General features: G+C 46.5%; 1 protein-coding gene across 1 annotated transcript in view; it reads right to left on the bottom strand.

The window, feature by feature from the left end:
* The window catches only part of LOC128945827 (serine/threonine-protein kinase PAK 3-like), a 38,026-nt gene extending 23,588 nt beyond the window's left edge, over nucleotides 1-14,438 (bottom strand). The window contains exons 1-2 of the mRNA XM_054289707.1: nucleotides 14,309-14,438; nucleotides 6,891-7,051 (exon numbers count right to left, since the gene is read on the bottom strand). Coding sequence (XP_054145682.1) covers nucleotides 6,891-7,051; nucleotides 14,309-14,438 — 291 coding nt within the window. The remainder of the gene's footprint in view (nucleotides 1-6,890; nucleotides 7,052-14,308) is intronic.
* Nucleotides 14,439-14,654: the final 216 nt, after the last annotated feature.

Genomic DNA, 14,654 nt, shown 5'->3' with positions numbered 1-14,654 from the left:
ACGCACTTCTATGAGGTCTGAATTATTCGATAGTCACTGTTCACCATATTAACAAAAATTAACATTCTGGCTATTTTTTTTTACTTATAGTCAGCTCTTCAACACTCTTTGTAACATTAGCAAGAGAGTTTGTAGCGGTGTGAACCATGGGTTGGTGGAGCATTGCAGAAGGCTCCTATGTCAGCACTAAATGTTCACATTTACCATGGCATCACTTCTTGCTTTTAATTCCAAGCTACAGCTCAGTTCCTGCAGTATAGATTCACACTTGTAGTCTGTATTTGCAGCTGGTTCCTACTTCCCTGTCCAGAAAAAAATCATGCTTGGACCTCAAATCAAAATAAAATAAGGAGAGTGTCAGGTTCTGGATAGGTAAAGCAAGAACTAAGAGATTTTTTTGCAAATATGCTGAAAAGTTGTTTGTACATACTGCAAAAACAGCAGATTAAAGACTTGCACTCTAACTTGCAATCTGAGATTTGCCTATCCTTTCTGGACTGATTTCTTGAGGCCACACACTGAACCTAATCAGTAAGCAAATCAAAACCACAGGAGTAGTTTGGAGAATACTGCAAATTCTTCTGTCATGATGCTTTTTGCCTAAAAGTTCTGGCCATCATCTGATTGGAGTAATTAGAGGAGATCAAAGCCATCATACTGTGCCTGTGCACACAATTCCTTCCCAGGAGTAATCCATGGAGCAAAGCTGACAAATCCACACCAGCAGCTGCTGCCACACAGTCATGAAGCAGAGAATATGTATTTCTGCTACACTTGGACAGCTGAAGAGCTAATCTGCTGAGCTAATTCTAGTGACTGCTCACCACAGATGAGACCTTGTGGTCAGTCTCCAACAAGTCAGGGCAGAAAATATTCTGCCTAAATGAAGTAAGTCTAGCAACACATAGACCATGGAGCCTGAGGAAAGCCAGCAGCTGTGGGAGATGTAATTTGCTTCCGTATCTTTCTTTTTACTAATTTACTGCAGTCAATTATTTAAATAATGGAAACTTTTGGCATACAATTGGCTGGATGGTTGATCAATCTTCCATTCATGACTCCTCTGAAAGAATCACCCCAGTGTTTTTATCAGTAACTCCTCCATCATCATGGCTTACATAGCATTTCCTACAGCCCTGGAGCTTCTGGTCAGTGCTAGGACGTGGGGTCAGGGAAAGGCACCAGAAGAAGGGGGAGAAAGCTATGTGCAGAGACTGTGTCAGATAACGAGAAATTTGTTTCCTCTTATTTGACTGAATGGCTGCAGAAACCTTGCTAGCACTGCTAGCAAGGTGGCCTTTTACAGGGCTGGGCAGAGTTTGGGGCCCAGGATCCCTCCTCTTCGTGGGACACCAGGGTGAGCAGCCCCTGTCCCAGCCAGGAGCAGAGGTTCTGTGACTTCTACCCTGGGCAGGGGGACCTGCCACTGCCATGAGCTCCTGCCATAGGTCCTCTGGGGCAGGTCCTGCTCTGCAGGGATGATGGGCGCAGCTGGGGGTGGCTGCAATGGAGGGTGGCTTCCAGTGTGCTCTGCTGGTCTTCCATACTGGAGCCAACAGAGCTTCTAGAAGGAGTCTCCTCTTGTGAGCTGCTGGAGCTGGAGCTGGCACTGGCCACAGAGCCGTTCTTTTCATCCCAGGTAGGACCAGAGCACAGCAGCCTCTGGACCTCCTCGCTACACTGGCCCAAAATGACAGTGAGGACGCCATGGACCAGAGGTTCAGTATGTATGACTCAGTTTCCTGATAAACTGTGCTAAGAAAACCCTGCATCCCTCCTGTCAGATCTAAGACACTCCAAGAAATCTGTTGGCACATTGGGAACTCAGAATTGCTTGCCTTTTGAAAAATTGTCTTATGAGTGCTTTTGGTTTTGTCATTTTGTGTTGATTCAGTTGATCCTTCAGAGAAGCTTCCTTAATAATACAAAACACGGGGAATTGTGGAGACCCTGGGGGGCATTCCCTGGTCTAGGGAGACACAAGAAGTATTTATTGGCCAAAGAAGGGGGTGTTTGTGGAAAGTTCAATATATCAGATTATTGAAAATTGATGACCACAGAAAAGTCATTCTAGCAAAAGCAAAAGAAATCAAAGAAGAAAAATATATATGCATATAATAACCCAGGTACCAGTCCAAAAATTATAAAACAATATTGAAATCTAGCTGGTGGGGTAATGTATTAGAAGAAATTAAGATCTTTCATTTTGTGTTACAACTGTCTTTATATTTCTTACTTGTGTAATCCCCTGTTTTATTTTGCCAGCATAGTCCAGAAGATGCAAGTGGATAAAAAATATTGCTCAAGCCAAATGATTTACAAAGAATGAGAGTGGGGATTGTGAAAAATGCACGTATTTTATGATTGGCTTTTCACAAATATTAAAATTAATATTATATGTGTTGTGTTAGAAAGTAATGCTGTATTAATTCTCTTAAGTACTGTGTTAAATATAGTTTTAGGTTATAAAAATTCTTAAAATAGAAGCTATGCTATGTAATATGCTTTGTTTAACAGAAAGGACTTGCGGCTAGATAGCAACCACAGGACACCTAAATCTTTCAGGGAAAGGGAATTTATTGCCTTCTTATCAGAAGAAATTAACTTCTTCCCGCCTTGGAAGCGCTGTTAGGATTAGAAGGAAGAAGTTGACAATGACCAGACAGAATCCTGTATTTGAATGGAATTTATGCATCATGTATGAAGTGTATGAATATGCAACATGCTATTGTTCTTAAGGGTTAATCCTTTGTTAGCAGGGGTCCTTTTCCGGGCTCGTGATGCCCAGAAGAAGGTACCTGGACATGCGTAACTCTTTGTTTTTATAGTCTCATATTGTCCTAATTCAATTTGTCCAAATTGTTATTAGTCTAATTGTGTTACTATTCTTTTTAACCATTTTATTACTATTAAACTTTTAAAAATTTTAAAAGCAAGTGATTGGTGTTTTTCACATGAGAGAATCTGTGTGTTGAAAAAAAACCCATAATGGAACTGTGCAACTGCATTCTGTTCCTCCCTGGAATGGAAATTCTCATATTCAAAATATCATTGAAAGTTGTGAGACAGAGTAAAAATCCATTTTGAATTAGGTAAAATGTCTAGGAGAGGTGAAAAGTCTGTGAGGCCAAAGCTGAAGGGAAAAACTGCCGGACAGAGATAGTGAGGCACCAGAGAGAAAAAAACAGAAACGACCACAAAGTTGATCTGCCCTGACCCACAAATTCTTTTGATAAAGAGGAACTAGAGATAAATGTCACGCGGAATGAACATGTATGAACCTACTGCGAAACTGTATGCATATGTATTTGGAAGGGGAGATAAAAGGAGACCTGAAATCCTCAGAGGTACGCATGCCTTTTCAGGAGAGCATTCTCCCCATGTGTCTGGAGCCGTAATAAACATACCAAGCTTTACAACTTTTATAAGGTTGTGAGGTTTCTTCTTCTCTCCACAAAACAGTTGAGGCCAAAATTTCAAGTGGTTTGATCTCAATCAGCTGTGTTAAATCACTAAAGAGAGCATTACTGGTCTGGCTTCACAGGCATCTGAAAGAATGATGAACAGAAAATCTGTACATTACAAATTACACTTTCTTAGATAAGTCAGATTTTCCAAGGATTCAGAAAACAGGTTTGGGTTTGTTTTTTTTCTTCCCTCTAAGAAAAGCTAAAAGAGTTCCTGCATTCCCTTAGTCAGTTCAAGGTTCTGAAGGGTATTTGGCTTCTATCAAGGTCACAGACAGCAGATTCCAAAAAGATGCCCTTGATTTTCAGACTTTTAATAGACAAAATACCATGAAAGAAAGAATTGAAATCAATTTAATTCTGACACCACTTTGTTCTCCATTAAACCACAAACCCACACTCTACCCTTCTCATTAATACAACCCCAGAAACACTGACAGCCTTGGTTGACAGAGGAACTGTCATTTCCAGACAATTCGCTGAGAGCAATGTTAAAGCCCCTGCCCTGGGTTTCACAGCCACTGCCCCCCTGTGCCCATCCCTGCAGGGCAGGACCAGCATCAGGATGACCTGTGGAAAGAGCTGGTGACAGTGGCAGGTCCCTCTGCCCAGGGCAGAAGGCACAGCACCTCTGCTCCTGGCTGGAACAGGGGCCAGATGGACCTGGTGTCCCAAAAGGAGGAGGGGCCCCAGCAAGAGGCCAATCCACCGGCAGCTCTAGCAGGGCTCTTGAAACTCCTTATTCAAGGAAAAGCAAATAAGTTGTTATTTTCCTCACATAGTCCCTAGACACTGGTTGATCTCCCTTCTAAAGCCCTTTCTCATTCCCTTGTGCCCCCTGTGGGTGACACCTCTGTGCTGGGGGCACAGCCATGGGCCCCTGGAGTTCGAGGGCCATGTCAGTAGTGGTACCTGGTCCCACAGGAAATCCTGCCACAGCTGCCACACCTGCAGCAGAGCAGATGCCACAGGCAGAGCGGGCAGCAGGAGAAGCTGGTCTGTCACAGGGACCTTCTGACACCTCAAGACACATCGATCAAAGATGGAAAACAAATCTTGGGTATACTTGAAAGTATCCAGAAACGAGAGGAAGTTGCCATCAGGCATTGCAGAGCACACCAAGTGGATAAGACCAAACTGGAACTGGGGAAACATTCAGCCAATGAGGCTGCTGAAAAGGACATGTTAGAAAACAAAGTTTTATCTTTAATACCCTTGCCAGAGATACCTCTCCCAGTAGAAAAACCAGAGTATAATGTTATGGACTGTCAACTAATTGAAACTATAGAAGCCAGATTTAATCCACAAGGCTAGGCAATTATCCCAGCTGGGCAAAGAGTAGTCCCAGAATCACTCTTGCATGAAAAAGTGGATTGCAAACACAAAGTCACTCATTGGAGCACTGAAAAGCTTGGATACATTATTCCAGAATCAAAAGAGTCAAAGCCCCTTAGCTCAAGACAACATGTCCTTGGGTTTTGAAGAAATCTGGACCAAACTTACTTCATGATTACCCAGTTGGACTGGTTAAAACATCAGTCTATAGCTGTTGGAATGCCTCACGCTGTAAAATGAAATTATAGGCATTAAGAAATAAGCTCCCATAAGGAACTTTGTCTCAAGAAAAGGGGGCACTTGATAACAACCATAGAACAGAGCAGCACAGCCTTGAAGAACTGGATGAAGGATGTAACTCAGGCAGACAGAAGTCATGCAAAACACAAGCAGGATGCCAGCTCAGTTCTGCAAGGCTGACAAAGCAGAAGTTATTGTGCAAAAAAGGATATTGTGCTTACTCCAAAGCAGGGGTAAGGAACAGCCACCTAAAAAGGACACCGGACATTGAAGACAGACCCCAAAGAATCATATGAGGACTTCCAATAAGGGGTGCAGATTTGTAAAATAAAGTAATAGATATACATCAAGTAAGCAGGGATCGCTAATGAATGGGGAATCAGTGTCTATGATAAAAGCTGTGTTCACCTGACACTCGGGGCACTGAGTTAGAGGAGGGATCCTCTGAGTGACCAGCACGGTGTAATAAAGACTGCCTGCTTTCTAATACTCAAATCTGTGTCAGAAAGTTTCTATTTGCCCAATTTCAATACCAACCTCTTCTGGCACAGCTTTGAATTATTCCCCTGTGCCCTGTCACTGTATGCCAGAGAGAACTTAAAAAGCATGATGAGACACATGGCCACAGACACATGATGCCGGTGACCAAGGGAGAGCAACATGGGAATGCAGAAGTTGGAAACAAGAAATTATACTACTTTTTTTTCTCCAACACCATGTATGTAAAGGGACGGAAGGCCTGCGGTGACAACACCGGGTGGAGGAGGCTGATGTTGCCAGCCTGTGGACTGTGACATCGCTTAGCAATGAGTTGTGACCTTACTTCCCCCTCCCTGCTTCTCTTGGGTTGACCAGAAGGCGAAATGCCTGATTTGCTGTCCCTGGTGAGTGAAGGCTGATGTCACTGAGCAGTGGACAATGACATCACAGAAGGAAGGGATGATGACATTGTGTCCCTCACTGCCTATATTCAGTAGGCAGAGCCTGGGCCAGTTTGGCTCCAGCCTGAAGTCCATCCAAGCAACACTGGGGAGTGGAGGATCAAGGCATGCTGCTCTAGTGCTGGGTGGTGGCTGTTACTGCCAGATCCTGGTGCCAGTCTCAGAGCCATCACTCCTGTTTCAGTGCCCTGCCTGCTTCAGGCAGCCAAGCACTGCAGATGCAGCACTGAGGGGGAGCTGTGAAGGAAAATGTCCCTCTGGGGGGGCTGTGGGGTGCGTGACGAGACGCAGGGAGCTGGGAGGGTGGCCTTCTCCAGGGGCCTGGCCTGCCCCAGGATAACCAGTGCCCATGGCCTCTCCCTCCTGCGGGAGGTGATGGCAGTGAGGGCAAACAGCCCCTGATCGTTATCTCTCCGCAGCCCTGCTGCAGAGCACAAAAATGTCCACAGAGAGCAACAGCAACTGTGCCATCTGCCAGGACACTTGTGAGGATGTGGCTTCTACTCTGCCCTGTCACCAGCAGTTTTGCCTGGGCTGTATCCTGCGGTGGACACAGAGAAATCCAGTGTGCCCACTCTGCAGAAGAACAATAGCGACTGTCCGATTTTCTGATCATGGAGAAGACGACTATCTGGAGACATCCATCACAGTCCCTGAGGAGCCGCTGGATGGCAGCAGCCAGGGAGGGAGAGCTCTCGGCAGCCTGGATGAGAACAGCTCCCATCCTCCTGTGGCATCCCCTTCCCCTCCTCCACAGGAGATAGTGTCTCCAGCAGAGGAGGAAGGATCAAGGCTGGAGTTTGTGGACAGTGTCCTGCCTGAGGTCTGGCCAGAAATTTTCCGTCAACGACAGCATCTCCTGGACTCTGTGTGGCCCTGGCTGCATGAGAGGCTGGAGGGAATATACCAGGGCTGGTGGTGGGTGGTAGACGCCGTAGAGAGCAGCATCTTGCAGGGCCTTTGCATCTATGGGCCAAATGCTGAGATGCTGGTCCAGGTGCTGCAGCCTCTCCTGGAGGAACACACGGTACCACTGGTCCGTGATGTCATCGGCATTGTCATCCAGTGCTGTGAGGAGGTCCAGAGGCTTCTGCCCTCTGGTGCTCTCAGGGATGAGAACAACGGCCTTGTGGCCACCTCCAGCTCCAGCTCCAGCTCCAGCTCCACTTCCTCCAGCTCCACTTCCAGCTCCAGCTCCACTTCCACCAGCTCCAGCTCCAGCTCCAGCAATTTCAGGACCTCCAGCTTCAGCACATCCAGCTCTAGCAACTTCAGGGGCTCTAGCTTCAGCAACAACACCTGCAGCTGCAGCTGCAGTTGTAGTTGCAACTGCAGCTGCAGCTCCATCAGTTCCCAGCAAAGGACTGCCAACAGCAGCCCCACAGGCTCTGATGAGGAGGAAGCTGGTACATCAGAGGCTTCCCCCTGCCCAGGGCAGCAGTCGCAGCCCCTCTGCTCCCAGGGCAGGGACTGATTGTCCCCTGGGTCCTAGCATATCTGACAAAAGAGGGGGCCCAGCCCTCGAGCTCTCCCCAGGCCTGCCAGAAGTTGCCCCACTGGCAGCTCTAGCAGGGCTCTTTCAACCCTTTATTCAAGGAAAAGAAAATAAATTGTTATTTCCCTCACAAAATCTTCATGTGCTGCTTTCTTTCCCTTCTAATGCCCTTCCCCGTAAGCCCCACTGTGGGTGGCACTCAGGTGCTGGGGGCACAGCCATGGGCTCCCAGAGCCATTGGGCCATGGCAGCAGCACCTCTTCCCACAGCTTCCTGCTGCAGCTGCACACCCCCAGAGCAGCAGATGCCACAGGCAGAGCGGGCAGCAGGGGCAGCTGGTCCTGTCACAGCACCATGCCCTCAGCCTGCCTCCATATTTTCTCTTACCTGCCCCCTTGGGAGAAGGGAATGTTACACTGGCTTTGACCAGGGTCCATCCAGGGTCAATCCACTTTAACAGATTTTCAACATCTTCTCCTCTCCTGACTGCCCCAAGGGCTACTGCATAAACAGTTTGATTTGTTCAGGACCCCACTTAAAATTATTCCTACCTGTCACATCTGACTGAACTCTGGAATACACATTCTTCAAAAACCCACAGGGCCTAGGAAAGTTTGAGATCCTACTTGCTGATTGGTGGGGACAGATGTGCTATTTTGTTGCTTAATTAATTGGAATCAGAGGATATCCATCTTGACATTTTACTCCTAAAAGATGAATTTCCTGTGAAGTTCCCTTGACCTTACTTCGTTTTATGACAAAACCTGCTTTCAGGAGGATCTGGATTATCTTCTCTCCTTTCCAAACACTTCCTTGGCTGTGCTGTCTTATACAATGGTATGATGGATGTACTGCAATGTTGTGGAGCCTCACCCTTTTCCAGTGCCAAGGTAAAAATAGTGGGGGGCTGTGTTTCCAGCCCTGGGCTACACTGGATTCTTCTGCAGGTGAAAGCAAACTGTGCCTGCACTGTCCTGATCAAGGAATGGAGAAAAAGGCATGAGTTCTGTCTATGGTGGTACCAGTTTGCTGCCACGGACTCCAGTTCACACTGAAGATTGAGCACATCCAGCATGGCAGCATCCAGTGATGTGACTTCATTCAGGCCATGATATTTCACTGTAAGTCTCCACTCCCCCTTAGACTTTTGCACAGGCCATACAGGACTACTGCAGGCTGAGCGAGTCTTGCTGAGCACTCCTGGGCTCTCCAGTTCATGAACCATCTCATGGATGGGGTCACGCAGTGCCCTGGGGCTGTGTTTCTAACAATGCCCTGGTGTGGTATCGATCGGTGCCTTTGTTCTTTGACCCTCAGCAGTCACACAGCAGAAGCATCCTCTGAGGCACCAGGGACCAGCTCTCTAATTTCCTCTGTCTCCACAACAGCTATCCCAAAAGCCCAATGATGCCCTTTTGGGCCCTTGAAACACCCTCTGCTGAGGTAATCTATGCCAAGGATACACAGGGCCTCTGGGCCATGGCTGTTTTGCCATTTGTGGCCAGCTCAGCTGAAGACTCACTTCAGCTTCCAGTACAGTCAGCTGTTGGGATTCCCCCTGTCAACCCAGAAACAGAGATGGCAGGGCTCGATGGCATCAGGGTACATTTGGCACTGGTGTTGACGAAAGCCACCTGCTCTTGTGGGTCTGATGGACCAGGCCATCAATCCACACAGTCCTGGAGAGTTGACTGTCTCTTTCCTCCCCTCAGTTGGGGACAGAACCCCTCTAGTCCTGGTCATAGTACTCATTGCTCACTTTAATAAATATGAACCGGAGGTGCCTACAAGAGGATCAAAGTAAGATCAGCCCTTTTATTCTGTTTGAGAACTTGCCCACCTGAAACTAGAGCAGATTTATCCTTGCAGAATTGCCTGCGGTGGAAAGATTGATATTTTGAGAGCTTTTGGGACACCTATGTGTGTAGGAGGAAAGGTCAGGCCTTCCCCAGGCAAGGCAGTGAACTGCCTCACACCCCCCAAAGGGCCTGTATCCCCACCTGGCTGAGCTGCTAGTCATTGGCACACTGGAGGAAACACTCCATGCTCCAGCCCTGGAGCCCCTGGCCCAGCTTCTGAGTGGCCAAAAGACCAGAAGTGGCACCCAGGGGGTTGGGCCCATGAAAGCTGAGGGGTATGTAAGCTCAGCACGAGGCCACATGTCCTGATGCTACCTTCATCTTGAAGCATCTATTTGAACACTGCTGGAACTCAGGAGTTTGTGTCTATGTGTGTGCTTTTCTGCATATTTTCTCTCTCTCTTCTTCTTCTAATTGCCTCTTCTTGGAACATTTTGAGTACCTTAACATCAAACGGGTTTAAAGTTTGCTGAGTGGAATGGGTGAAGTTAATGCTCTGAGAAGTGTTTTATGTTGATTGAGTCTTGTCTCAAATCTGTTCCCAAAGCTCGCTGATTTTCTAAAGTTTCCCAGTAAAGTTGTTTGAGAATACATTCTTGGTTTTTTTCCCATGCATTTAACCCAGAGAACAAGAAACACCTTAACGCCTTTAAAAAGCCCTTTCAGCAAGTTCACTGGAGCCTTCGTTGTTCTTCTTCTCAATTCTCTCAAAACACCTTTCTCTGCTTTTTCTGTGGAATTCCAGCGTTCAGTTCTCATTTGGTTACCCTTTTGATAAGGACAAATTTCAGCATTAAATTCCAGCCTTGCTGGGAAGATGAGTATATACCTTCAAATCAGCTCCAACCATGATCCACAAATCAAATGGGCAGTTACATTTCCCCAGAAAAAAAAATCTCAAAAATCAAGGGCCTGTCCACTTTTCTTCATCTAGATTAGGATATACAACAGATGTAAATGTTAATTTCTTAACACGAATTCAGTTATCAGACATGAATTTAATCAACGTAGCCACCACCAACAAAAAAACCTGTATTCGGAAAGGAAAATGTAACTGGTTTAGAAGCACATACTGTAAAGGCAAACAACATCATACATGAACATTTCTATGTATTCCACACTCAGTATTAAGGTGTTGGCTTGTTGAGTTTAACCTGTAATCCCATGAATTATTATGTACTTTAGAGGGCCAGAAATAGGATGTTCAGGTATATATGAACTCGTGGAGACAGATGGGCATGCCAGCCCTCTCCCTTGGAGAGGGAATGGGCTATGATAAGATCCCTTGAATGGGCTATGATAAGATCTTCTCAAACTCTCATGGATTGAGAAATCCTCCCTGGTCATGGTGAGTTCCCAGCATGCTTTGGAACTCCACGCAGATTTGTTGGGACTGATTGGTTTTTCCCCTTTGTACCACCCCCGCTTTTCCCCACAAAACCCCCAGCTTCTGCCCCATTCAGGAGGGAGCTGGCATCACCAGCATCCTTCGTGGGGCGCTGGAATAAAGGCACCTCTGCGGAACAGCCACACGGTGCTCCTGTCTCCTTGTCCCTCTGTTGGCCAGGGTACACCTCGCAAGGCAGCGCTGAAATCACTGCTAAGAGCTGAGCTGCCTGCCCCTTGCTGAGGTTACCCTGTGGCTGAAGCACTGCCTAATGCTCCTACGAGGTTGTCTCTTGCAGGACCTCTCTCTGGGAAGGCTGCGGCGTCCAGGTCAAGCCATCCCCGACCGGCCGCCTCCACATGAACTAAGAAGTGTAGTGGTTTTCTTCTTGTTGCTGACTTTACTGACATTAGGGCAGAATAATCAGGATTTACAGTCACAGTGCAGACCCTACAGCATAAGGGGCAGTGACATGGAAAATGAATTGTTTGCAGCCAGACCAGTTAGAGACTGTTTCTTAAAAAGTTTGTTTCAAGTGCCACAGAACAAAGTTCTAACTTACAACAGATTGTGAAACAATGCAAAGATTTTGGGCAAAATCCCCATCTCCCACACCTCAGCCTCAATGCAGAACCTTGTCCATGGGGATATTTTAATGTCACACAGGGAAAAGTGCTACAAAATGCCAACAATTAAATAAGCATTGCATCTGAGGGAGATGTTGATCCAGCAAGGTCAGCCACACTAATGGTCTGTAAAGGATGCCTGTGATTCACCAGCAGAACCCCATTTACCCAGTTCCCAAAGAACTCTACAGATCTTGTCAAAGTACAGACTACAAATCTCTTGTTTAGGAGCATTTCTTGAAAGACATCTCAAATTTGTTTTTCACAGGATTCATCTGTAAGCCAGCACTATATTATACCGGGGTTGTTAGGAGATGGCGCTTGCACAGACTCACATCAACTGTTTAAGTATTGGACTTAGCAAACAATGCAGCTCTTTGTGTCAGAGACTGCCCTTTAGCATTTTCACACCACCATGCACAAGAACAATTCAATCCTGATGGCAGTGACTCACATCTGCCTAAAATATAAAGACAAGGTCACTGCAGAGAGATTTTACTCAAATGTTGAGGAAAAAAAACCCAACCCAATAAAAAAGCAACCCCAAACTGGAAACAGTACAAATTAGAAGCAAGCAAGAAATAGAGATCCTTGATGCACCAACTTCTAGACACTGAAAATCTTGTTAATAACAGATTGCCTATACACCTAGAATATTTCTTAATGCTATATTAATTGAATATTTATGTGCAGAAGTGACTGACTACATCACTAAATACATTTTGTCACTACTACAAAAAAACTCCAGCTTCCATTATTTAATGGAATCCACCCCATTTTAAAGTACCACAGTGGGCAGCCTCCTATTCAAAACTCTATGCTAGTATTTTTAAACCATTGAAAAGAAAAGCCCCAAAACAAAACAAAATTAAACTCAAAAGCATAGCATTATTAACCCTTACAACATTTTGGAAAGCCACTACTATTTGTGAACAAAAGATGCTCAGTCTCTCAGTTGAGTATTTTCTTCTAGCACGTTACTCAAGTTGATTCATATCCAGCAACTACTCTGATTCTCTCCAACAGTGAGCCAAGAGTCACCTCAGAGACTGAATCAGTGAGGTGGGTATTTGCTTTATTCAGCGCTGAGTATGTGGGGGATTGTTCCTCCTAACATATACATTCAGCACTTTACACAGCACAATTTATGGTAAGATTTCATGGATATTCATTATATTCCTTGGGATAGGCGTGGTTATACAAATTATTTTTCTGAAATCATTAATATCATTAGGATAGTTGATGAGCAAACATGGTGAACTCTGGTGGTTGCCCTGAGGAAAGCTGCAAGTCTTCCTCAGGGATCACTGCAATGAAGACCAGAAGTCTTCCTCACTTTGCACTTCTCACCTTTCTTTCTGAAAAACAGGCAGTCCTTCATCAGCAGTTTCTGCATCAGTTTCAACAGGTTCTGTTCCTCTCATCTTAACAAGGTGCATTCTGTTTCTCTTGACAAGGCTGAGGCATATTCCCCTTCTTAGGCTTGTCCTTAATACTTGTTGAGTCTTAATTGTTAACTAACTCATGCTTACATGACGTAACTATTGATCAACTCCTTTCAACGCTAGCAGCAAATAAACCCACAAGTCCATCAGAGACTAATCAAAATACAATAAAACCTCCACTGAAAATGTAGCCTTGTTTTCTAGGAACTGCATAGAAAAATGTCTCCAAGTTTTCTCCACTTAAAAGCCTGGGGAAATCCAGGCTCATAATCATGACACCCAAGAATTTACTGCCAGGGTGAACACATGAAGCTCCTGTTATAGATAGATAATGAGATGATTTGCTCTTGCAATTAAAAGATAACTATTGTGTGAATATTAAGAAAAGCTGTAGTGATGTATAGTTATGTTATTGCAGTTTAGATGTCCTCTGTTTTCTCCCTGTATTCTTGCCATCAGACAACCGGGGTTGTCTAGGACAGGTAGAAAAAAGGTGTGCACATGTGTCCCTTACATGGGGCAGCTGGGAATGGAAAAGCTTGTTGCTTAGGGGATGTGGCATGGCAACACCTGACCTCCAATCAAGTTACAAGAGAGCAGTTTCCATCAATAAATGGCAAAGAAGAGCTGACTGACATACACTGGGAGGGGCCCGGGCTTGATGATATGACCCCCAGGGGTATAAAAGACTGAGCATCCATCTTGAAGATGAACTGGCCATGCGGTGTGCATTAAGGGCAGTTCCCAGAGCTGTAGCTTTTTCTTTATTTAGTCCTTTTGTTGTGTTTTTGTTAAGGTTTCATAAACCTTTTAAAATTTTCAAAGTAAGCAGTGGTTTTTCACATCCCCAATAAGACTTCAAGACTAAGGGACAGAGCTTCCCCATTCAGCTCCCCACAGCAGCTCTAGGGAGTCTGTCTCCATTGCAAGATCTCCTTTGTCTACAGTGACAAGAGTTGGCTGCAGGAGGCATTTGCATTGGAGCTCTCCCCAGATTGGGGGAAGAAAAAGAAGAGGTGATTCCTGAGGAAAGAAAACAGCAACGCTGTTTGGGAAGACACCAGCATGAGTTTGCTACAATTCTAGGTGAAAAATCCCTTGAATAAAGCAACATCCATCCATGGGGAAGCACTTTAGCTTTGATGACAATGCTGACAAAACTGCTGCCCCTTCCTGCTGCTGTGGCTGACTCCAAATCACAAGAAATGGCCAACTCTGCCAAAGACAGGCAGACATGGTGAGATAAAAACAGCTAGTCTGCTGAAAAGGAGACCAAATGAATATGTTCTAACTCCCTCTTTTCACCCTTTCCCCAGCCAAGACAGAGCAATGTCCTTCCTCTCTGTCACCGATGGTTACCCAGGCAGGGGATGCAGCGTGGGGACAGAGCCCGCCACTGCTGCCAGTGCCCTCACCAGGGGCTTCCACTGCCCTGTCGTGCCATACCAGGCCCTGCCCTTCCCTTCCCTGATGTGTGGAGCCCGGCCAGCCCCGGAGCTGCCCGCAGCCCCGCCTCTGCCGCGCTCGTCCCCGCCAAGTCCGGCCTGCGCAGGAGCCAGCGCCCCCCTCAGGCCGCGCGCCGCTGGTGCTGCCGCGGCCGTTGCGCTGCGGGCGTTGTGGCCACAGTCGGCAATCAGCGCCATGGCGGAGCTGCCGCTGCCCTCCAGGCTCAGCGCCAGCACCTTCCCCGCCAAGCTGTGGCGCCTGGTGAACAGCCCCCGCGTCCGCTCCGTGTGATGGGACAGCCGAGCGCAGGGACTGCTCATCGACCACTCCCTCTTCCAGCGGGAGCTGCTCAGCCTGAGCAATGCCTGCCAGGCGGCCCCGTACTCCTTCCAAGCCACGCAGTTCCGCAGCTT

Source organism: Melozone crissalis, unplaced genomic scaffold, assembly GCF_028551555.1.
Source record: "Melozone crissalis strain CALT ecotype California unplaced genomic scaffold, PUWL_Pcris_2 ptg000005l_1, whole genome shotgun sequence".
Taxonomy (NCBI): domain Eukaryota; kingdom Metazoa; phylum Chordata; class Aves; order Passeriformes; family Passerellidae; genus Melozone; species Melozone crissalis.
This window is presented reverse-complemented; position numbering and strand designations above follow the sequence as displayed.